Below are 26,279 nucleotides of genomic sequence, written 5' to 3'. Positions count from 1 at the left end.
TTGTCTCATCTGTGGGGAAATCAGATACACGTACCTTCATTATCGGATACCTCGATGTCTCAGCTCTACATCGCCATGGCAGTAGTGTCTTCCCGACATTAGCCTCATCATAACATTAGCATCAACATGGCGTCCGCCTCATCATGACATCAGCGTTATCTTGACATCAGCCTCACCGTGACATCAGCGTCATCATGACATTAACATCACCATAACATCACATTCATGACATCAGCCTCATCGCGACATTAGCGTCATCATGACATTAGCATCATCTTGGTATCATTCTCATCGTAACATCAGCGTTATCTTGACATCGGCATCGTCATGGCATAGGCACCATCATGACATTATCTCCATCTTGACACTAGCATCATCATGATAATATCATCAGCATGACATTAGACTCATCATAACATCGAAATTATAATGACGTCAACATCATCAAGACATCGGTGTCAGCAAGACATTATTTCTCAATTAAAAATCATCCGGACCTTAATGCCTTCCCGACATTAGCCTCATCATGGCATCAGCCTCATTATGACATTAGCACCGTCATGACATCAGCGTCATCATGATATTAGCATCAGCATGGCAATAGACTCATCATGTCATCAGAATTATCCTGATACAGTTTGGAGAACAAGTACCGGTACGTAGTATTTTAGGAGATTTTATTTATCAAGCGTCTTAAAACTTAAGTAATAAAATTCAAACTCAGCTACAAATAAAATTTTAGTTTAAGGAGTTAAAAATGTATACACTTATTCTTTACAGCAGAACTATGTATCAACCACAATTTGTTTTTTTCTTCCTGTCCTCATTTTTTCTTTCTGAGCTTATGCACTTTATTTATGACTTAACTCTGAATATGCTTGGTAAATAAGATCTTTGGCTCTTAAAACACTAGCTATATGTTCTCCTAACGACATCAGGGCGCATTTTAAAATTAGAAATACTGGGTCTTCAAACCCTTTGAAAAACATATGGATTTGACTACATCAACAGAAAACACAACACGTTAAGCCACATGTGTAGATAAATCATCGCACACAGCTGTTACAAAGTGTTCATTTGTCTTTTGCCATACAGGCTGAAGAACATGAGGTACAAGTGACGCACACTCAAGTTTCCCATGGCCATTTAAGAGTTTGACTGTACACTGATTGAATGTACACTTAGAGCTTTAGTAAGATTGGCTCACAGCACAGAGAGGTTAGAGCAACGAAACAGGACTGGCTAGCCCGGTGTCAGTATAATGTGACTGGGTGTCATCTCTGGTGTCTTCGGCATGATACTTCAGTGGCGGCAGCGCCTTGGTGGCATGGAATCGCCCTGTCCCAAGAAGACAAAACATATGTACACCCATCCCTGCACGTGGGAAACTTTACCAATGTCTAGTTAATGGTCGTGGTTTACACCAGATATCCTGGTATCTTGAGCCCATGAGGCTAACCACCATCGTATAAGTTAAAACATTTTTGTATACGGTTTGACAACATCCAAGTGAATAAATATCACTTGAATATAGGCATTAAATGATATCATAGCGGGATTGTGGCGTTGCAAAATCGTGTCATAACGGCATCATGGCAAAGCGACATTGTGGCATGGAGTCATGGTGGTACAGTACAATGTCATCGTGACATAACGGCATCATGGCACAGCGTCATCATAGCAAATCGACATCGTGGTTTAGCTGCATGGTGGCATGGCGGCATCCTGGCACTGCGGCATCGGGACACGTCATCGTGGCATAGCGGCATGGCGGCATTCTGGCACAACGTCATCATAGCACATCGGCATGGCGGCATGGCGGCATCATGGCACAGCGTCATCATAGCACATCGGCATCGTGGCATAGCGCAATGGCGGCGTGGCTACCACTGAAATCAAATGTTCGTATTAAGTTATTAAGTTGCTTGGAAGTTCCTGCCAATAGAAATGTGTGGAAAAAGCGGTCACCAAAACAGGACATGTTCAGCGATAGCTTCAACTCCAACAGCTTGTAATAACGGTCACAAACACACAATACAACTTGAGCAACTCACGAAAAGTGAGGAAAGGTCGCTGGAGTAATCTCCCCTGGGAAATAGAACGTTGTGCGTTTTATCTGCTAAGCTTAAAGGATGTATGCTTGGGTTCTAGGTAAAGTTTTCAGTCATATGACAACAAGGAGTCATTAGGTGTGTGTATGTACTATGTCTTCTTGTGGCAGTGCGAGTCCATGCCGTCAAAGTGCTACCGCCACTGAAGTGTCATGCCAAAGTCACCATGCAGATATGACACCTCACCCTGTCACATTATACTGACACCAGGTCATCCAGTCCTGTTTCCTTACTCTAACGTCTCAGAGTTGAGCGCCACGAGAGGCAGAAACAAGTGCGATTTTTAAAGTTTCTGGTATGACCCGATTCAGGTTTAGCCCCTGGTCTTCCAACCTCGAGGTGGACGCTTTAACTATTAGGCCACCGGAATTACCTTAAACAAAGACAACAAATAATATAACCTTAGTTATTTTGGAAGATAACTGGAGACAGACCTAAATGACCACAGCCATTTACTTCTGACGTGTTTTTATATCCACACATCCATAACCTGCCAAATGGAATAGCTCTAATGCAACAATGTGTAGTCGCGTTAGCCCTTATGGCAAAGGCCCCTTCCGTGGAGAATCCTCATGAACCTTTTTCAAGACCACCAGATGGTTTAAGACATTGATCAGACAAGGAATATAATTTGTTAGTAACAGCTGATGGCTTGAAGCCGGAGATCTGGACTTCAGTCCTGAGTAAACCAAGACTTTAAAGTCAGCAATTATTGGAATTTGCCCAGAAGTGGTCGGTCCATAAATATTAGCGTATACTCTCTAGGATGTCATGTGTAGTCTTCGTATGCTGTGTAGTTGTTATCTGGTGTCATCATACTCTGACTGGGGGGGGGGGGGGTATATATGTATATCCTTGAGGTATGTATGTATATGCTTGAGGTTTTACGTCGTGCATACCGGTAAATTGCTGGCACCACCACTGAAGGATCATGTCGAAGAAACCAGACATAACACCCCACACCGTCATACTATACTGACACCGGATCAACCAGTCCTGTTTCCTTGCTCTTAACCTCTCAGTGCTGAGCGCCAAGTTATTATCATACTGTGACTAGATGTGTTGTCTTGTCTAATGTCACTGGGTGAAGTGTCATGTCAGGTGTCATCTTACTGTGAGTGGGTGGAGTGGTATGTTTGGTGTCATCATACTGTATCTGGACGGCACCATGTTCCAGTGAGGTGGCACTATTTGAATATGTCTACAGTGGGACTGGCTTGCTACGAGGAGATATTTCCTGTTGTGATGGACATGATGTTGAAATGAACAGCCACGTTAAAGCAACAAAATAAGCTTCCATGTATACGTCCCTGTGCCTCGCAGATTAGGCGATTAGACTTAATCCTTTTCTGCTCTAATATAAGGACATTGTGATTGACTGACTGACTTATTTATTGATTTACTGACTGGTTAATTCACTGACTTATTTTCAAATGTATGACGGCTGTGAACTATAAATATGGTACCGGAGTGCCCGCATTAAACCACCACCGTTCCCCAGGTACCTGGATAACCTTCTGTCTTAAAACCCTCTGCCTTAAAACCCCCGCCTTACTACCGCGGCTGAAGAAGGATTCGAACATGCAACTTTGTATGGTCAAAGGCCTGGCAGTAGCTTTAACCGGCTGAGACATTGAGGGCAAAACGGCACTATGATGCAATCGTGCACAATTAGTGCAGCAGTAGTGCGGCGTTAGTGCATCTCGTCTCCTAAGTCTAAGTCGTATAACATCCGGTCAAGGTCCGGTTAAAAAGGATACTGTACAAAAGCTGGCTTTCATATAAATTTATACTTGCAAATATAGTGGTACATATTAAGCAAAACCATAGATATATATTTAAAAAATACAAAAGACCCAAACAGCAGAATAAAACAGATCCAACTATCATTACTACTTTAGCAGTTAATGTAGTGGTCTACTATAAGCACATACATCCTTTCTTATACGATAATATGATAGAAGAAACAAAAATTTATGAATACTAAAATATAATTTCCAGTACATCACTTTTTACCAATGACTTGATTAAAAAATGTTAATTTACGATTAATTATCCTCCAGTCCTACAGTTCACATTCACAAACAGAATTCACATTGGACTCAAGGATGTTAAACAAAACAAACTGGTAAAACTAGGCCGTTCTTTACACATATTTTTACAATATTATCTTACATAATCTCTTCTGGTATCCTCATTACATGCTTAGAATTTAGCGGTCCCTTATTCGTGACTTTAATCCAACAGGAGAGTTTCGAGTTCGAACTCTATGTCGTTGAAATTAAAAACAGTCCTCTTGTTTCCTGTAACCCGTGATGTAAGGCAATCTTTGTTGACATTAATTTACCGATCACTTTTCTCATCTTGTCCTGGAGGCACAAACGAGATCTTTTTACAGCAGAAACTTCTCAAATTCAGAAAAGTTGGGCTTTTCAACGTTTTTGCGAAACTTTTTTTTCCAGACGACAATGTTATAGTAAAGGTGATCCCAAATAGCTGCCTAACATTTTGACAGGTCATATGATACAGTAGGACTTTTTTTACCCTTAGCGATAAAAGAGTTCGAATTCGAATTTTCCAACTGCTAGTGCCTTCTCTTTCGCTGTTTATATTATAACTTATTTATTTATTTGATTGGTGTTTTACTCCGTACTCCTGTTTATATTATAACGTCACGTTTTGAGCATGTGGACCCAGGTCGAAGTCTCCATTTACACCGGAATCATCTCTTCGATTATCAAATCGACTGAAAATGTGAAAAAAAAAAAAAAACAGGAAAGCAAATGTAGTAATTCAAGGATCAATAAGCCTATAGACCTGTAAACCTCTACCTATCTGGGCCCTGTTTGACCAAACTTCCAAAGTTTTGAGGGTTTAACAGAAAAGACGACATTAGACCAAATGTATATACAGATATATGTATAACTTTCTTCTGAGCAAAAGCGTTTTGCACAATTCTATACTTATGTAGTGTTTGAAGTCTTGTAAATAATCATATACGTATCTGCTGTTACAAATAGCGAAGGGAAGCAAATCTTACAAGTCATGGTTATTTATGAGTTACCAGAGTTGCCTCCCGTTTGCACAGCGTTAGTGTCTTCCTAATATTGTTCTCTAAATCCCCACGACGTTTTCATACATTTTCTTTCACATTGCACTATTTAATCTCGGTTTACCACAGTATCAAGTGTCCGTCAATTGTTTATATTTACACACAATCGTCAAAGCGTGTAAATTGCCCAAATTATAACTGCTCCCTCTGTCGAACTCCCTTCTCGTCATCTAGAAATTCTCCTTACAACCAAAGCCATTTATTCCACCTCTACCTCCACAAGTCACAAACACCCGTTTTCTGGTTGCCATAGATTTCTAGTACAGGAGCTTATCGCAGGTGACGGGTAACTACTGCTTATTCGCAGGTGACGTGTAAATCTTATATACGTCGTGATATGGTAGGTGTCTTATTCCAATCGCTTGAACCATCGCTTGCTGATCACATCTCCCACTTTAACTATCTGCAAAGCAGAAACAGTGATAACAGTAAATATTGTATCAGCGACCAGAGATAGGTATATTAAAATAAGCGAGAAACCATGTAAAATATATTACTGTATCCAGCGTTATTTACGGAAGAAGGATGCGGCAACCAGTATTCTTGAGTCGCGCACCGTTAGTACATCCGCGAGTCGAGAATAAGAACTAGAGCCCAAGGGCTGTGCAATGAGCATTTTGCTCTTCTTCTATTTTTATTTTTCTTGTAACTAATGGCCAGTTGTCTTTAAGTACATGTCTTTAAATTCATTCGTCTCCTTGACCTACAAATGGCCTATCAGTTATTCTGTCTGTAATGGACCCGGTCCCTCCTCATTATGACATGACTTTAAAGAGAATGCATTGCACCAGAACATCAGAACACTACGATATACTGTAAGATTGTAGACATTTTCCCGAAATTTTGTTGGCAAGTCGATACCATTTCTACTTCTTCGGCCAATGTGACCATGGAAATCTTTATTATTTGTACCTCTGCCGTATGAGGTAACATATCAAGGCAACATATCTAAATTCAATACATGTCTTGATCCTTACATTGTAGAGTTGAATCTCAACAGTACAAATACGACAAGGACACATAAAATACATGTACAGTCTGTCAATATGTTTTCAAAGTTTTCAGGATTGTATTCAAATGTTCATCACATTCATTTATTACGCCTCAACCTGTAGGCTTATTGGATTTATTCCCATAAGTCACTTACTGACAGCTTTACCTCTTTATTTTGTTTGGATATCATGGGTTGCTGTATTATTTCGTTCTATGGTGACTTGCTTAATGCGACTAGTAATTTGTTTTTTACCTGTCGAAACATTTCTGAAAACACGAGCAATTGCCGTTTTGCCTTAAAATCATCATGCGCTTGTTATGCTAAATCCAAATGTAGGCCTACATAAGAAGACAAAAATTTATTATTTGTGCTTTATTTATTGGCAGTTTATAGCATAAATCTAAACTGTTTCTGAACACAAGCTGTTCTGGTGATCGTTGTATTTCATTGCATTAGCTTCTCGCTTCAGAAATCACCAATACATGTATACGTTGGAAACTGGACCCTCCATGACACTTTAACATAGCACAGATAGCTGACGATTTGTGTAGAATTAAAACCATATATTGGTAGCCATATTAGGATGATTTAATGCAGTACAGGAGCAGAAGTTGCTCCATAGTAACCCAAATGACCATTGTTTTAGCTCTTGCTACACCTTGTTCATGGCAAACACTGGAGAATGTAACAAATACAAATATCACAGTAGTCATTCTCCACCACTGCGGGTAGCGGTAAACGAGCCTTTGCTGTAACCTTCACTTTCTACAAACTCACGTCGTGGAGAGCTTCTGGCACGTGAACTACTTTGGAGACATACTTTCGATTATGACAGGACTGTTAGCTTTAAATTTCGTATGTACGCTATAGATTTCAGGAATTTGGGCGTAAACACAAATTGCCATGCGTATTCAGTACGCTCTGTTTTAATTTTAAAAGCGTATCATCTCATTTTTATGCGCATTTACGCCTGTAACACTGGGGTCAAGGTCAACTGGCATACCCGCCATCTGATAACTCCTACATTCTTTATTTCACCATTTTGGTGACAAACAAAGCGCTGGATTGCCCTAAGGTGGGCCTAAATATTATTAGCAGATGTTAAATACATGAACGTGGACTACCTTACATGGTGTATATCTTTTCAGGCAATTAAGGTACCTACTGGTATATGACATTTATGGTTATGATCTTCAAAATAGGGCAAGCGCATTCGATAACCTTTTGCGACACGAAACTAAACGAATAATAAATGAAAGATCGACTCCAAACCTAATTAAAATTTTTATTCAATGCATAATCGTAACATATAAATCCCGACAAAACAATGAAGAAAACATCACGAAAGGAAGCTATTATTTGACTAAATAACACACGGTCTACTTCGTTAGGCGCACTGACACGTCGTAGTTTGGGTGAAACTACTTCCGGCAATTTCTTCACAATTTTCATGCCTCTATGATGGGCCTCTGGCACCAATAGACCCACAAAAATCGAGCGATTTTTTCATTTTTTCTCACGCTATTTTGACACACTGCGCGAGATTAGCAATGATATCACACGGTATCACTAATGCCACATTCTCAAGTTCTCGATCAACTTGCAGGTCCAGTCAAAAATCCATGCGTCGAGGTTAGCAAAATCCGTTTTTGTTCCGCGGGCATTGAAAGACGCCGCTCGAGAACGCGAGTGGCTGCATTCGTCTTCCACAATTACTGGGCATAGTGCCACCATACAAGTAACTGAACACAAGAAGTAGTCGGTTAAATCGCCAGAAATTCACTGTTAAGATTAAGTTCAGTATCCACCAAATATTCACTGGAGATATTATAGAACTATATCATAGTGGCAGTTACATGTCATTTCATCATTTACAACAATGACCATTTTACGTTGTACGGCAACACCTATTCTGCCACGTTCTCTGGCTTTGGGTCATACATAAAAGGGTACATATGTACTTACAACGACAGTCTCTCCTTCGATTATCTCCCTTGTGATGATCTGTGGCGGAGTAGTGCCGTCTCCGTCAATCCTTTCCTGATCCACGATCAACTTCCCCTCCTCCATCCGGGCTTTACATTTAAACTAGAAATGAACAATCAATTCGAAACATTCGATATTATTAAAATGAGTAATGTTAAACGAAAGTTGAATTTTAATTTTTTGCACGGCATCGCGAATATCAAGTTCACGCAGTTAAGTTGATATCCGTAAACGGTTTTATGATATAGCCGTTTTTTTTTTCAACCATTTCGTCCCCACCAGTAATGCCCGCTGTGCTTTTTGCTTTGATGATCATGTTCCCATTGTCTCTAAATTTTACCCTAGCTTCTCATTTTTCTCAGATCTTTCTCACTAGGCCTATTTCTATTTCGGACTGTTTCCACTCTTGATCTTTCCAATCTTGACCCTCAATTTGTCACATTGCTACCTGTGTTTTCAATATATTTATCCCCTAGTCTTGCAATATTCCCAATTTTTCCAATATCATTTTCATGCCAATCATTTTGTCATCGTTTTATATTACTTTTTCCGTTTTTTCTGACGCTATCAACGACCTTTTCCACCCCACCCACTTCACGGTTACATTTTACTTCACGATATATTTTCTTTACTTTATCCATTAGAGTTTAAGCTTTTGGTCACGTTTATCTTCAACTGTAGAAGAGAGTTTCCTAAATTTATCCATCATTTCCCCTAACTTTCTGCACGATATCCACGTTTGTCTGTACTCTGTTGATGATTTCCAGTCACTCTATATCGACAGTTTCCCCTATATATTTGATTGACTATTTTGTCGACCTTGATAATTATATCTCCTTATCCCAGCATCTCACCCGCAAATGTTTCTCATTTTATCCACGACATTTATCAGCCTCTCTGGCAAATGTTTCTCACCTTGGCGCCCATCTTCTCGTCGTGTTTCTCATACTCCTCGTTCAGCTTCACCTCGTCCTCTCGTGTCATGAACGCCGTGTGGATGACGATCTTCAGCTTGTTATCCTCACGGGTCACGATCTGTTCAGGGCTCGCGCGACTCGCCATCTTCCGCAGAAAGAAATTCATACCTGCCACAGGAATGGGCACACGTGAAGTTCACCCATAATATTACCATTTTATTCATATATTTGTGTTCACTTTTTATAGTTTTATTTATTAATTATTATTTAAGGGAAGTAATTCAAATCTGCACCAAAATTTTAACATTTGCACCACGACACGCCACTTTAAGCTTTTAAAAATTTTAAACCACTTTCAGTTCACCTATTCACTCCACATAAAAAGTATCTATCCTAATTAAAATAAATAATTTTCTTTTGCATAAATCCTTTGCCAACTTGAGCAGGTGAGTATCTGACGGGATAACGATCACGGTCTGTTGAGTTTCGGTGTTGCGTTTCGGGATTTCCACCGCTCTTTTATCTAGTGCTGCTTCACTGAGACGCCTTACCGAAGGCAAGTAAGCCGCCCCGCCCAAGCATTATACTGATACGGGTCAACCAGTAGTTGCACTATCCGCTTCACGCCGAACACCAAACGAGGAAGATGCAACTTCCTCTTTTTAAGTCTTAGGTGAGACTCGACCCAGGATTGACCCTGGATCTACCGCTCTCGAAGCGGAAGCTCACGTATTGCAGCTCATTTTGATAATTGGTTTTCATATATTTTTTATTTTAAGTACGGTATGCGAAATACATATATTCGTTGTTCATGACAGCTGCAAATCACATTTCCACTTAATATGAGATACATGTTTACGGTTATATTATTTGTGAGCACTTCTCTTAACTTATGTGAATGTAGGCTAAAAATAAATTCACTTCGTCTGCTCTGCACAATTTTTTTCTGCTGCTTGTAACCCTGCTAAAAATAGAAATAAAAACCAAAATCACTTGTATTAATGAAACTTATTATAGCTATGCGCATACTACGGACTGCGATTATTGGATATTGATAACTGGTCTACTAACCTATTCTTGGTGTAAGATAAAGACATAAAACGATACATAATTATGTAAATGTATTTAATTTTATTCGTTCTCGCCGTAATTAAGAATTTTTCTCTTAGATCTATATGACGGTGGTTTTATATTTATGCGTGTAGAAAGTCAAGACGCCTGAAATAATCCACCCCCTGGTATCGCCTGGTATCGGCCAAACCTCAAAGCTTAAAGCCGGATCAGGTTGGATTCGAACCAGCAACCTCACTGGCTAAGGATCCGGAGACAACATGCCTTTAACGCCAGTGTGTACACTGTGCGTGTCTGTTGGCTTGTTATATAATCATGTTTATGCGAGTAATCGATTGCATACTCCTCACAGCGCTTACGCCAGGTAAGGAGCGGTACATGCGCTGTAAGAGGTACGAATCGATTCTTGTCATGTTCCAGAAAGAAGAGAGACGAGTACATCAACCTTGAATCGGCACGGCCGGCCATATGAGAAACAGATTCATACGCCTATATACATATCATTGGCACGTGCATGTAGGCCACTACATCTGTGTTTACGTGTAAACCTAGGCAGGCCTATGTACGCTCGTAGACCTTGTATATGACATGTGTATAAAGATATCCCGTCATACGATGACAACAAAACACATCACATCTCACCCATCGCTTTGAAGAACTCTTCTACGTTCTCAGACCGATCTAGTTTCCATTTCCCCACGAACTGCTCCAAATCTTCAGCCATAATTGCTACTGCCGTCTGTCTTTCACCCTGCTGCTAGAGCTTTGACTGTCGGTGTGCGGACCTCGTTATCACGCAAGATACTCCCTGTTGCAATCTGGCGGGCAGGCTATGCAGATTGCGCCGGGTTAAGACGTAAGCACACAGTGAGCAGCGATCACGTCTGTACGGCCTTGTCTAATCCTCGCTGTCTGCGACCGTCACAGTTTTTGACCCCAGTCGGGAGCGGTGCAACGGGTTAAGAACCTTAAATTAGACTTCCTTAGTATATAAAAACGTGGGAAAAAGCTCTCGCTTCTCAGGCTGAATAAAATCATTGTACCTTAGTCTCTATTTGCGTGTAACTAGTCACGCGTCACAGGTGTACCTCCGAGTGCAAAATACAGACCTGTAGGAAAACCCTTGACTATAATGTATATTTTGTTATTCACCTGTACCCTTTCCGTCCCCACCTCACATAATTACTTCTTAATGAAAATGGCAAATAATGCCCTATAGAAGTCTGGTCCATTACTATAATGTTGCATTAAACGTAGTATATGTAGGCCCAGTAATGTGCTGAAGGGTCAAGTACAATGCCGCAGCTCTTATTTAGACAAAATTAACGTACGTATAGGCTCTACTTACGAACGGAGAGCGACCCATGGTGCGATAAGCTTGAACGCACAGCAGTCGCATCAGAGAGAGGATATTGAATCAATGTGATGCACTTGCGCGCTTACTACAGGGTCACAGAGGCCGCCATGCACTGACGACGTTTGATATTTGACCTATATTACTGTGATCTATATATACACACAGGATAATTCCCCATTCTGCTGTAGGTGACTGTGATAAATGATCCATTATAATTCATGCTCTCGCTGTTTCGGATGCGGCTTTAAGTTAGAGGATTTGTCAGGTATTTGCCGATGGCCGGTGGTTTATTCTAGGCACACCGATGTCTTCCACCCATACAAATATGAAATGTTCACGAGCGCGGCGTTAAACAGCAATGAAAAGAAATATGCAGATTTCTTCGAAGATTTTTTCAGATTTATCCGCATTTAAATGAAATACCCTATAGCCCTGAAAATCAAAACATGATTCCGTCATTCTCAATGAAGAGGATTTTCAAGTTTTCCACGAATGACGTACAGATTTATACATGTACACATCATATTGGTGGAAGACAAGTGGTTTTCAACGAATGCTAGACGTCTGTGCAGACAGCCACACGGGCGTCAATTGCTTATTGTCGACAAGGTCACATGAAACAAGAAAAGCGGGGTAATACAAATTCCCCTTCCAAGCAAAAACATGTATTTATCTGATTTGTGTTTCATAGGCCTACCATTCTCAGGACTGAAATTCTAAAACATAAAGATTTCTGATACGGCGCAACGAGCATGAAAACCAAACTAAATAAAAAAAAAATACAGCTGTATAACAAAAAAACAAAGCATTCCAATTTCACAGTTATGCATATAAGATATTATTATTTAATACCTGAATATGGAAATTTATACAGGTAGGCCTATATAGAAGTTGTCTACAAAATAAGTTTGTCTAAAATTATAAAGCATTCAGTAAATGAAATCAGACAGTTTGCGATGTCCGTGATGATGGCACATCTGTCCCAAATTTCACAGGCTTGACAGAAAGTCTGTTGTCTGAGTGATGCTGGAATGTATTATGCTATTGCAGCAAACTATTCTGTTAAGTGAAACCGACACATTCTATGAATTCGACATGAGGATTTTACTAGATTAACAGAATATTATACCGAATATAATATAATATTGTGTTATTATAACAGAATACACTCCATCATCACTCAGACAACATACTTTCTGTCAAAATTAACAGATTAATTTTTTGAGAGTTTGAGACAAAAACAGTTGCCAATTTTCCAACCAAAGTCGAGCTCACTGGCTGGAGAGTTGTTGAACACTCCTAGGTTTTTGCGTTCAAATTTGGGCAAAGTCATTGATGGTTTCCAAGCAATCTTCTTCCAATTTCAGCGTGCAACGAACGAGCCCTGGTCCATTTCACGTCTGAACGATTACGGTGAATTCCTTGCCCGCAACGGAGTGTAGGGCGATCGCATGTACGAAGTAAGGCCTATAGGCCTACTGGGTCATTGCGGAAATGAAGATTCATTTCTCTCTCTAATAAGTCATAACTTCTTCCGGGGGACCCATTAATGACGTGGCAAACAACATTTAGGTCTGCAGAATAAACAAATTAATGAGACTTCCACGCAACTGGAAGAAAAGTTGAAATTTCTTCACAAAATGCATCTATAGTAAAGTCGTGAAGTGGACAGAAGTTCTATTCGGTACACGGTGCCCCGTGGAAATACATGGAGTACAGATAGCAGGCGGCGCCAGTCAAGGGGAATAACTCCACACAGCCTCAAACTTGTCTTCTTGACAAGGGAGATAACGCACAATCATTCAGTCTATGTACATGTTACAATGGTGATCACAATCAACTAGTCCAGGTATGTATGAGGTGTAAAAAAGTCACAGTATTCAAGATCACTCAAGCCGTTTGAACCACCGCTTACATACGACATCGCCTATGCACATTGTCTGAAATAAAATAAACACAAACTTAAAATTTGTTTTTACAATTCATAATAGACTTTCCTTTATTGCATTACATTTAAATGAACAAGCTCTCTGGTTTAGTGGTTACTGGTTGAACCACCGAATGGAACTGGACAACTATAATGGTCACCTTACTTTGACCCTAATCATTACCTTGCCGTTGCAAATCGTGCTTTCATGGAAAATATTAAAAAGACACTTCCTCACCCAACAGACTACAGACGCTAGAGTCAATGGGAGCATTTGTATCCTCCAGACTAGCCAGAACATTAGTGGAGGAGTTCACAGTGAAACGAGTTAGAGCTACACTGTGGTCTGACTCTGAGATGGTGTTGCACTGGCAAAAGACAAACTAAACACTTGAGTTCCAGGGAAAATATTAAAAAGACACTTCCTCACCCAACAGACTACAGACGCTAGAGTCAATGGGAGCATTTGTATCCTCCAGACTAGCCAGAACAATAGTGGAGGAGTTCACAGTGAAAAGAGTTAGAGCTACATTGTGGTCTGACTCTGAGATAGTGTTGCACTGACAAAAGACAAACTAAATACTTGAGTTCCAGGGAAAATATTAAAAAGACACTTCCTCACCCGACAGACTACAGACGCTAGAGTCAGTGGGAGCACTTGTATCCTCCAGACTAGCCAGAACACTAGTGGAGGAGTTCACAGTGAAACGATTTAGAGCTACATTGAGGTTTGACGCTGAGATAGTGTTGCACTGGCAAAAGGCAAACTAAATACTGGAGTTCCAGGGAAAATATTAAAAAGACACTTCCTCACCCAACAGACTACAGACGCTAGAGTCAATGGGAGCACTTGTATCCTCCAGACTAGCCAGAACACTAGTGGAGGAGTTCACAGTGAAACGATTTAGAGCTACATTGAGGTTTGACGCTGAGATAGTGTTGCACTGGCAAAAGACAAACTAAATACTGGAGTTCCAGGGAAAATATTAAAAAGACACTTCCTCACCCAACAGACTACAGACGCTAGAGTCAATGGGAGCACTTGTATCCTCCAGACTAGCCAGAACATTAGTGGAGGAGTTCAACGTGAAACGAGTTAGAGCTACATTGTGGTCTGACTCTGAGATAGTGTTGCACTGACAAAAGACAAACTAAATACCGGAGTTCCAGAGAAAATATTAAAAAGATACTTCCTCACCCGACAGACTACAGACGCTAGAGTCAATGGGAGCACTTGTATCCTCCAGACTAGCCAGAACACTAGTGGAGGAGTTCAACGTGAAACGAGTTAGAGCTACATTGTGGTCTGACTCTGAGATAGTGTTGCACTGGCAAAAGACAAACTAAATACTGGAGTTCCAAGGAAAATATTAAAAAGATACTTCCTCGCCTGTAGGAATGTACTCCCAACACATACAGACATACTGAGATATACTCTCACCTCTTATTATCTTATGTCTTATTATCCTCCCCTCCCCCTCTCAACAAAAGCACACCCCAAGGTACGCTGAGACAGTCTCACCTGTAGAAGATCCCCGCTGTCTGTAATCTCTCTGTAGACGGTCACTTTCTTCCTCTTCTTATCCACCGGTTCCTGGGTCGTTATCAGCTTCCCATCCTCCATATTTGCCGTGTACTGATCTCAGGAAAGAAAGAAACGTTTCTTACATTAGTATGGGATTATATAATCCACAGCTATCTTATGTCATAAATCTTTAGTCTATTACTTACCTGAGGTGTGGAAACGACGGAGATAATGTAAATTTTCCGTGTGATGAGACGAATATATGAGGAGTTAAAACCTGGAATTTTGAGAGTTGGATTCTTTTCATTGCTTTGTAGTAAAATAAAATTTTTGGGAATTTTGACTTTGTATATTATGAGGGTTTGTAAGAAGAAATCACGTATTGTCAGTGAGTTTTCCCGTACAAAGATATTTTTATAGGGGTGTTATATTGTCCAAGGAAAATGTCATTAGTAAGTGTACCGAAGTGTTATCAGAGAGTGTGTCGTCAGTGAGTGTTGCACCAGTACATGTATCAGTGAGTCAGTGAGTATTATAAGCGAGTGTATCACCAGAAGGTGTATTGTCAATGTGTATTATCATTGAGTGTATCGCCAGAAGGTGTATTGTCAATGTGTATTATCACTGAGTGTATTGCCAATGTCTGTATTATCGCCAAATGTATTATTGGTGATTGTAATACTTGTGATTGCTATATCAGTGAGTGCACTAACAATAAGTATATTATTATCTGAGTGCCAGACTTGTCCGTGAGGGTATTATCAGTGAATGCATTGTCAGTAAGTGTATTATCATTGAGAGGGGGAGGGGGGCCTGGCCGAGGAGTTTAGCACCCCAGCGCGACGCAATGACCCTGGAGCCTCTCACCAATGCCGTCGCTGTGAATTCAAGTCCAATTCAAGCTCATGCTCGTATGTGGAAAATTCAGCAACCTGTGGATTTCCGTGCGTCGGGGGTTTCTCCCGGGCTCGGCCCGATTTCCTACCACGACAATGCTGGCCGTCGTCGTATAAGTGAAATATTCTTGAGTACGGCGTAAAACAAACAAACAAATAAATAAATAAATAAATAAATAAATAAAAAATCATTGAGTGTATTATCAGGGAGTGTATTACAACTAAAATTATCAAGGCGTGCATTATCACTAAGTATATTATCAGGAGTGTATTATCACTTAGTATGTTATCAAGGCGTATATTTCACTAAGTATATTATCCGGGATTGTATTATCACTAAGAATATTATCAAGGAGTGTATCATCGCTGAATGTATTATCATTACGTTCATGAGGACACCTTCGTCCTCCATCTGACTCTCCGCGTCTAGTTTGAGCTTGTTAACTCGGGACATGAAGCCGGCGGTCGTGCTAATCGTCATCACGCCGTCAGCGATCTCTATCGTCATCTCCGGGTTGGCTGTACGGGCCAATTTCCGCACCATGAAGTTCACTACCTGCAAGAAAAACCGACTTACTTTTAGCTGAGAGTACGCAAGTTAAAGAGATTTCTGGATTAGCTTTTATGCTTAAAAAAATCTCTGAATACTTGTAGGGCAGCTGATAAATTCTGCCATGACGTCACAGAAAGATTGAACATTTGTAACCAGTGTGTTTGGACATTCGGTTGATCCGAATACTGCTTATGATTGGACAACTTCGTGTTCTTGATTGACAGTTCTGAAAGGGACTATTTCAGGGACGGATCGAACTTGTCAGCTCATTTGTCCATTTATCACATGCATTTGGTCAGCACATATTGGATTTGGATACATCTTGCGAGAGCCTTTTAACCTTGCTGATGTCAAGTATCGTCTTCATACGCATCCTCTATATTGTTTCCTGATTTCGACCCAGAAAAGTCCCGCGTGCAGGTGCACCCATACACGTACATCATTTAACTTCACAGCTGATTAAACTTGAACCCCCTCATAAACTAGGGCGTTTTTCTTTTAGTCCTCACCTTTCGGATGTTTTGTTTGCAGCGTACATGTACTTTGGCCTGGCAAACACAGCTTTGACCGACTTAACAATTGCTAGCTACGCAGCGTAATAGATTAACTCTCACAGTTTCGATTGATGAATGTTATGTTCGATGCACCTGATAGTTTATGCCTCACATATACATATACCCACGTCCACATCGACGAGGAGACATTTTACATAGAAAGTTTCTCATTTCTACAAGGATACATTAGTGAGATAATATGCGACATTTGGCGAGCTTCGTCTAGATATTACCCGTATCCGACACACTCTTCACTTTAAACGTGCGTTATAAATGTAGTGGGTAGCTGTGAGTTCAAGTCCAGCTCATGAAGGCTTTCTCTCCGGTCGCACGTGGGAAGGTCTGACAGAAACTTGCGGATGATCGTGTGTTTCCCCCAGGCTCTGCACGGTTTCATCTCACCATAATGCTGGCCGCCGTTGTATATATCAAATGTTCTTAAGTAAGGTGTAAATAAATAAATAAATTTATATTGGACATGTGTTATAAATGGCAAATCCCTCCCTGACTGTCAGTGTTCTATCTTCTTGTATCTTAAAGAATACTTCTGTAGAACGATCATTGCGTAAGTGGGAGGTGTGAGTGTGTGGGGCTGGGGGTTGGGGGGGGGGGTAGTAGCTGCCGCAGTAGCTGTGACAAATAGGTCCCCTGTCTGCTATGGAGAGGATAGTAACTGTTTGGGTGGATGTGAACGACATTATCAGGAGACTAATGGAGAAAAATATATTTTAATATAAGAAAAAATATAAGTCTTTTTTGTTTCCATTAGTCATGAAAATGGAGTAAAACTCATACCACGCCCGAGCTAACCTCGTACAGTATCCATGGGTTGGAACACGTCACACCAGTGACCAAGAGCTCCTGGTTTCGCGTCAAGCGCCCCTTTGTCGCTGAGCCAACAAGAGTCCTCTTCTTAGAACAGTGGGCTATATCGTCAAGTACCGTCATGTATTAAGCTAAACTGTCCAATAACTGAGTACAATTTATAAATTTTCTTATACGAGAGCAGGAGCTCGAATTCAGATTTCACTTACCCATTTCTTTCATGAAGTCTTCAAGGCTTTCAGCCTGGTACTGCTTCCATTTCCCCGAAAACTTCTGCACACCTTCCATCGTGATCGTCGGAGTGAGCGAACGTCTCAGCAATCGTCGACAGGACTGAACTTCGACCCTGAAGAAACAGTCAGCCGCTGATGACCTCTGTTTGTACTCAAACAAACCAGATAGTGAATTGACTTCGACTCGTCAGCCTGGAGCTTGTGCCTCGACCTGTGCCACCGGACTAGAGTTACTATTGGGACATTTCAAAATTCCCCCACTGCCCGGCCCCGACGAGCAAGCCTAAGTACACTTAGCCTATAGAGACTACCTTGGCATTATATAAGATAATACGCAAGAATGGTTACTTGATGCCATGAATGAGACGTGCACGTTTATAGCGTATCTTAACAACAACAACAACAACAACAGTAGAGAAAAACGGTTTTCAGAGGCCTTTTCATGCTATATATCAAAATTCATGCAGTTTCTTCTTCTAGCTCACCCGAAACGCCTGTTATACCTGTACAAAATCGTATCTGTCAATCTGAATTCCGTGTAGGCATGTGACGCACCTCTTTTTTTATCCATACATAAGCATTTCAAAGCCTGTAGCCGTGAAAGCGAAACCTTACACAACATTACGAGCTTCGCTTCACACACTCAGGTATGCTGGATCAATAGAACAGGAGATTCCCCTCAGAGCCATTCATACCGGCTTTCTAAAGCCTTACATGTTTAAAAGGACCCCATTCATACACTGCAGTACGTTCTGCCGTGAGTGTTGATCGAAGGTGCTAAACGGTGGCACACCTGATCAGGCCACAGTCGTGCACATGTCCTTCGCGGTTCAGCCAAAGGTCATGCAGTTAGGTCGTGTTAGAGTATACATTTTAAAACTCTAACATAATACGCCTAAGCGAAAGTAGGATCCTGGAGGTTTATCTATTTAATTCATTGGTGTTTAACACCATACTCAAGAATATTTCACTTGTACGACGACGGTAAGCATTATGGTGGAAGGAAACGGGACAGAGGCCAGGGGAAACCCACGTCCATATGAATGCTGTGGGCAGACCTTCCCACGAGCGGCCGGAGAGGAAACCAGTATGAGCTGAACTTGAACTAACATCGACCACCTTGGTGGGATGCTGCTGGGTCAGTGCGCCGTGCTGGCGTGCTCCCCCTCCCCCCCCCCCCCTCAGTCACGGAGGCCCCCTGGAGGTTTATATGTATGTCATGTATGTTTGTAGCTCCATGGTAGGACGAATATACGTGTACGCCATATGTCTTTATAATAAATGTTCCCAAGAACGCAAGAATCTTGGCGTCGGTACTAGATAAAAATAATCCGGATCAGTAGTATGGCATGAAGTGAAAGAAATCCAGAACATACCAAAATAATAAGTGAGGGTCAGTGTGGAAAAGTCACCGATAAGTACACATTAAAAATACCTTTACATATTTTAATGGTGAGCAGATTATCGACCGTATTGTTAATCTCGAATGACAGAGGGCAGAGGATGTGAAGCGGGTTCTTTTCTGCTTTTACCTTTGAAATCTAATTTTTCACACTAAATACCATGTTTTTAATCGTATGCTAATACTATTCGTAGACCATGATGGAAGGTTCTAAGTCAATATTTGCAAAGACCCATTTTCAAAACAATCTAAAACATCAAATCCCAAAAGAATATGTCAAAAAACAATATGTAAATAGTAAATAAAGCTGGTAATGTGCAGGGCAGAAGCAGTCTTCACTTCCCAGTGAATCAGAGAAGAGAGCTCATATTCTAACCACGGAAGCCAAATCAAATTCCATTTTAGACATATGTGTAGTAGGATATATCTTCTACATCTTAATACATCTTACTGATATCTTAGACTGTACTAAGAATCCTTGTTTGCGCTTCTCAAACGAATATCGGTCTGAACATTTTATTTGATTTTATTTGATTTATTTGATTGGAGTTTTACGCCGTACTCAAGAATATTTCACTTATATAAAGGCGGTCAGCATTATGTTGGGAGGAAACCGGGCAAAGCCCGGTTGAAAACCACAACCATCCGCAGGTCGCTAGAAGACCTTCCCAAGAAAGGTCGGAGAGGAAGCCAACGTGAGCTGGATTTGAATTCACAGAGACCGGAATGGTAAGAGGCTCCTGGGTTATTACGCCGCTCGAGCGCGCTGATCAACTGAACCACGGAGGCCCCCTGAACACTTCTCACTGTTCTGCTTTATAAAACCTATGTTTACCGGTATACTCTCATTGCCTTAAGCTCATATGCGTTGATCTTATCATGCAGGCACATTACTGAGCTTGAGATCCGTTCGCTAAATTTCCCCCGGTCGTACCGGTACATGTACATCTCGCATTTGACGGACATAATGCATGAAAAATCGGTGAAAAAGACAGTTTTTATTCAAGTCAAACTTGAAGTGTTGTTCCTCACGACAACTGAAGGAACAGGGCTGATTTCACCTCTAACCACTACTTCGTCTGCGACTTTAAGTCAGGAGCTTTGTCATTGTATTGGTAAGGGCGGTGGTTTACTTCGAGTACTCTAGAGTTCGCTGTCTGTAAAACTGACAGCAGTGTTATCAGTGAAATATTCTTGAATACGGTATTAAGTAATAAATAAATAAATGAATCAACGACGAAGTGTGAGTACTCACAAGACCGTTGTACAGAATATATTTTATGTAGTGTTGATATTCTCGATGTTGGCAGATATAGTTCCCCATCAGATTTAAATAACTGAACGACCCAAACGAATGATGAAGGGAAAACATTTATCTCTTTATTAAATGGTGCTTTCTCAATGTTGCGTCTCCAAAACAGTGTTGTGGTGGATAAAACTATACTGATACACCGAAAGCAAAGGAACTTAGGCTTAAATTGTACAAAGCTGCAGAAAAAATCACGTTCATATCCAATGAATACATGGAATAAAAGAGGCTATGTTGGGCTCACATTGGAGCCACATTCCAGCATTTCGAAGAATGTGATCTTTGAAAGAAAACTGAAATTCATTGATATGGAATTTAGATGTTGACATTAAACCCAAATGTATAACTTTTTGTTCGGGTCTTTTGTTCATTTCAGTTGATCTAGTATTCCTCGGCTTCCCCTTCGCCTTCATCCTCCACGGAGTCGACGCCAACCTCCTCATAATCCTTCTCTAGAGCGGCCAAATCCTCCCGAGCCTCCGAGAACTCGCCCTCCTCCATACCTTCTCCCACGTACCAGTGGACAAAGGCACGTTTGGCGTACATAAGGTCAAACTTATGGTCAAGACGGGCCCAGGCTTCAGCAATGGCCGTCGTGTTGCTCAACATGCAGAGAGCTCGCTGGACCTTGGCCAAGTCACCACCAGGGACGACGGTTGGAGGCTGGTAGTTGATGCCGACCTTGAACCCTGTGGGGCACCAGTCGACGAACTGGATAGTTCTCTTGGTCTTGATGGTAGCAATGGCGGCGTTGACGTCTTTTGGCACGACATCGCCTCTGTACAACATACAACAGGCCATGTATTTGCCGTGACGTGGATCGCATTTCACCATCTGGTTGGCAGGTTCGAATGTGGAGTTGGTGATTTCAGCCACAGACAACTGCTCGTGGTAAGCCTTCTCTGCGGAAATGACTGGGGCATAGGTAGCTAGAGGGAAGTGGATGCGAGGGTAGGGTACCAGGTTGGTCTGAAACTCGGTCAAGTCCACATTGAGGGCGCCATCAAATCGGAGAGAAGCCGTGATTGAGCTGACGATCTGACCAATTAGGCGGTTCAGGTTGGTGTAGGTCGGACGTTCGATGTCAAGGTTACGGCGACAAATGTCGTAGATGGCCTCGTTGTCGACCATGAAGGCACAGTCGGAGTGCTCCAGGGTGGTATGGGTGGTCAGGATGGAGTTGTAGGGCTCAACCACAGCTGTGGACACCTGGGGTGCTGGATAGACGGCGAACTCCAGTTTGGACTTCTTGCCATAATCAACACTGAGTCGCTCCATAAGCAGTGAGGTGAATCCAGAACCGGTACCTCCTCCAAAGCTATGGAAGATGAGGAAGCCCTGAAGACCCGTACACTGGTCAGCCAGCTTGCGGATGCGGTCCAGGACAAGGTCCACGATCTCTTTGCCGATTGTGTAGTGACCGCGGGCGTAGTTGTTAGCAGCGTCTTCCTTACCAGTGACTAACTGCTCAGGATGGAAGAGCTGGCGATAGGTACCCGTACGGACTTCGTCTGAAAAGGACGGACAAGATATTAACACATCATGAAGTTATTTGTAAGATTTTAGGATCTTCTGGGCCCAATTGTTCCAAAGTGTATTAGCCTATTCTGCTAATAACTCATATTTCATATTTAAAATTATAACCAAACTCAGCAGCCATTACTGTTCTTCAAATACAAAGTATAACAGGAGCAGCCTTAGTTCATATTTGATATACCAGTACACAATTTGCTGACTTGGTTTAAAGTTAAATCTGCTATTAAATCTTACACCAGTTTTGAACAACCGAACCCAGAAGACCAGCAAGTCTTCTGCAAGTCTGTATACAAGTTTTGAGTAACACGTATTACTGAAATACATGCATTCATGGGTGAGTGTATAATCGGGTACTTTAGAGTACTTCACAGATATCACACTTGACAGGCTTACGTGTAGCGAAAACCCGTCACAGTTCGTTATGGGTACTTGATAAACATGTTTATGTAAACCAACAGCCCACCTAGCCTTATGCTGGATTAGAACACTCAACCTCATTCTTCAAGTTTGATTCGTGATAAGAGGTAAGGCTTTTACCGATGACGGTCGGTTCCAGATCTACGAATACAGCACGGGGAACGTGCTTCCCTGCCCCAGTCTCACTGAAGAAGGTGTTAAAGGAGTCGTCCCCACCACCGATGGTTTTGTCTGAGGGCATCTGACCGTCGGGCTGGATTCCGTGTTCCAGACAGTACAGTTCCCAGCATGCATTGCCGATCTGGACTCCGGCTTGGCCAACATGGATGCTGATACACTCGCGCTATATTAAAACAGAGAAAAACCAGATGCATAAAAAACATTTTTGATTGTAATTGAAAATAATTCTCGTGCTCTTAAGCTTGGGCATGGGCAATCCAGTTTCTTGGTTCAGAAATTGCTAAATTTTGTTTCAGTGATACGGAGGCAAAGCAATACCTTACGAACACGCACTTAAAGTTGTATGCATCGGAAATCTTTGGATGAAAGCTATATTTTTGTACAAAGCTGTGGATATGTGCGCATTACAGGGGCCACGGGACTGGGAGAGGGAGTTGGGGGTTGAGTGTTCATCTTTTCTTTCAAAGGCTGACAATTTTGTTGGCCAAACCCCTGGATCATCCATTAATTGGAGACGTAGTCCTACCAACCACATCACCTTCCCCCCCCCCACCCACCCACCTCTCACACCCACCATCAACACCATATTGGAACTGCTTCCGCCACTCCTTAGAGCCAGCGCTAAGATGCAAATATGAACCACTACAGATAACAACACACCGCAAATTATCGCAACAATGCCTTCTCTATAAATTAAATATGGTTAGATATCTGACTGTTCGTTTCAGTAATTTGTTACTGACAGAAAGACTTACACTGTCTTAAAGTTACAGTGATTAAGTATGCCCCGTAGTGTGGTACGGTACTCACCATGACTGCTCTTCAGAAGATTTCGACTAAGCTAACTCGAGACGACGATGTGTCCTGTGAGAGATGAGCCCGGGTGTGTGAGCTGTTAAGGAGGGACTTTAGTTTCATATAGACACAAATACACCTGAAACAAACGTTACCTTAACGATCGTTACTAAGTTACCGTGGATTGTATTCGCAAAGGGCACAATCGGGGCACCCATGGGGAGGTAATACGACCCTAAGGGCGGACCATGCCTGGATTATCTTCCTGCCATTTAAAGTATCACTCATAAACTGCTGTGACACCTGTAATTAGTTCTGGTAAATTTGTAGACCTGTGCTTAATGGTTATAAGAAATTTGACTATCAGGAACAAAGCGATCTTTTGGTATTATAACGAAGCGATCCACAATATACTAATTTACCTCAATTACCTGCATTATTGGCCACTGCTCCACTGATAAGATAATCAGGTTTATAAAGCTCACGCGATCATTAAAGACAAATTATAATACCTCTTTTGTATCATAAACATCTTTATAGTTACCGATACACAAAAGCATTTTTCTAAAGAATGCTGAACTGAAAAAAAAAGACTCCAGATAAAGTTCGAAATTAGTGGGTCCTTAGATACCAATAAACAACTGTATTTATTTCCAAATGGGTATAGTGGGTTGAATGACACCTTAAAAAAGAACAAGTATTATACTTGACTAATTAACAAATTAATTGACTTTAAAATAAGAGGCCGTATGTGGGAAGGTCTTGCAGCAACTTACTGATGGTCGTGGGTTTGCCCCGGGCTCTGCCCGGTTTCCTCCCGCCATAATGCTGGCCGCCGTCGTATAAGTGAAACATTCTTGAATACGGCGTAAGACACCAATCAAATAAATAAATCAAATAAATCAAGGAGTTGCATGTAAATATGTCGATATTGTAGGACTGGTCAGGTATGAGGAATAACCATCACTATCACTGTGACAACGTACACATGACGAATCTTTTTTTTCCTGGGCACGACGACTGAGAACCAAGATTTCGAGTCTCTTATGCGTTTCGCCTCTTTTGAGGCTTTTTAAAATGATACACAGTTATGAATACAGTTATGTAATTTAGCAATTCATAGTTGTTGCCTGGTACATGCAAACATAGAAATACGCTGACAGGGATTTAGGTCTGTATACAAATTGAGCTTAATTAAACAAAACAAACAATAGCAATACCATCACGATGAAACCGAGGTGTTAAGCTCGGGCTTGAATTTCCGAATGAAGTGCTGTTCCATATGAACACCTTTTGTATTATCCTCCGAAAATAATTTTAAAAAAGGGTAATATTGTGAATTTAATGATAATATTTTAGGTAAATGCCCAAATGTGTTTACTGACTTAAAGATGTCGCAAACAGTCAGTAGTGATTTGCTGCCAATGGACACTGGTTCTGTTGCGCAGAGTATCTCCAGTTTCTCGCATATAAGACTTTTGACATCCATTACAGACTAGGGCGGAAATCAGTCCTTGGAGTTACAATTCATACCCACATTTATGACAAAGGTCTTTGTAGCATTTCTGAACTGAAATTTTGACCCAACTATTACATGATTACAACATTTACATCGTTCACCATGGCATTTCCTGACAGAAGAAGTCTCTGTAGAGTTCGAACTGAATTTGGTTTTGGTTAATAGTTGTTTCAAGTTCTTAGCTTGTCTGTTTGCTTTTATAAATTTTGCAAATCCAGTACAAAGTCGTTCGTTGGGCTGTAAGAGAATTTGGTTGGTTTGAATGGCAGTTGTTGGGATTAAATGTAGATATAAAGTTTATAGGATGAGAATCAGGTGCACGAGCTAAGGATGTTCGTAAAAGGTGCAGGTAAATAGCGCGTCTTTTCAATTCCTCCATCAATAAGTTTCACAGGGTAACCCCTGTTTAGTAGAAAAATCCTGAGTTACTTTAGTCTTACATCACGTAAGGACTTGTCCGCAGCCATGGTGCATATCCGTCCGTCTTGTTAAATGTTACGGTACTTGGGTTTTAGTGTGTCTTGGGTGACATGATTTATATATATATATAAATATATATATAGTTGGCAAATGGTCACACATAACAGGTGAAGTCTGGTCTCTGTCGGTTTACCTCAGGGTTGTGCTCTAACTTTTCATGTAAATGCTACATAACAGCAATTTGCGCACCCTCTAGCCTTATGGCTTATGCAGAATTAGGTAAACAAAATGCGACGGTGTTAATAGCCACTTATCAGACTTCACTGGCCTAGAATTGCTGTCATCACATTTAACCTAAAATAACACTAACACAACGCAAAGAGACCTCGCCTTGGAGATGCTATTTTCACCATGCAGCAGATTAGACACGTGATAAAATCGTTTAACTCAACGACTGGCCTCGGTTTAGTTTGGATTTAAAAGAAAAACGTAAATTTACCATACTTCACAAACTAAAACTTATTCACAGATCAACTGTCACTGTCAGCACTGTATTTTGTTTCAATAATTTCACCAAATATTAATTTCCATTATTGAATTAATGCCACAATGCTGAAGTGTAGTATACGAACACGGATAA

General features: G+C 41.1%; 3 protein-coding genes across 3 annotated transcripts; all 3 read right to left on the bottom strand.

The window, feature by feature from the left end:
- Positions 1-5,013: 5,013 nt before the first annotated feature.
- On the bottom strand, positions 5,014-11,247 carry LOC135476139 (myelin P2 protein-like). Its single transcript, XM_064756059.1, has 4 exons — positions 10,834-11,247; positions 9,119-9,288; positions 8,183-8,305; positions 5,014-5,626 (listed from the first exon to the last, which is right to left on the bottom strand). The coding sequence occupies exons 1-4, from the start codon at positions 10,913-10,915 to the stop codon at positions 5,573-5,575; spliced, it is 429 nt and encodes a 142-aa protein (XP_064612129.1). The 5' UTR covers positions 10,916-11,247; the 3' UTR covers positions 5,014-5,572.
- A 1,783-nt stretch (positions 11,248-13,030) lies between these two features.
- Positions 13,031-18,394, bottom strand: LOC135476826 (fatty acid-binding protein 9-like). The gene is made up of 4 exons (XM_064756957.1): positions 18,035-18,394; positions 16,282-16,448; positions 14,998-15,111; positions 13,031-13,488 (listed from the first exon to the last, which is right to left on the bottom strand). Exons 1-4 carry the CDS (start codon positions 18,114-18,116, stop codon positions 13,435-13,437), a joined length of 417 nt encoding a protein of 138 aa, XP_064613027.1. The 5' UTR covers positions 18,117-18,394; the 3' UTR covers positions 13,031-13,434.
- Positions 18,395-20,972: 2,578 nt separating this feature from the next.
- LOC135476831 (tubulin alpha-1A chain-like) lies at positions 20,973-23,781 on the bottom strand. The gene is made up of 3 exons (XM_064756964.1): positions 23,716-23,781; positions 22,846-23,068; positions 20,973-22,283 (listed from the first exon to the last, which is right to left on the bottom strand). Exons 1-3 carry the CDS (start codon positions 23,716-23,718, stop codon positions 21,154-21,156), a joined length of 1,356 nt encoding a protein of 451 aa, XP_064613034.1. The 5' UTR covers positions 23,719-23,781; the 3' UTR covers positions 20,973-21,153.
- Positions 23,782-26,279: the final 2,498 nt, after the last annotated feature.

This window comes from Liolophura sinensis, chromosome 10, assembly GCF_032854445.1.
Source record: "Liolophura sinensis isolate JHLJ2023 chromosome 10, CUHK_Ljap_v2, whole genome shotgun sequence".
Lineage (NCBI taxonomy): Eukaryota > Metazoa > Mollusca > Polyplacophora > Chitonida > Chitonidae > Liolophura > Liolophura sinensis.
The sequence above is the reverse complement of the archived record's forward strand: the minus strand, read 5'-3'. Positions and strand labels throughout refer to the sequence as shown.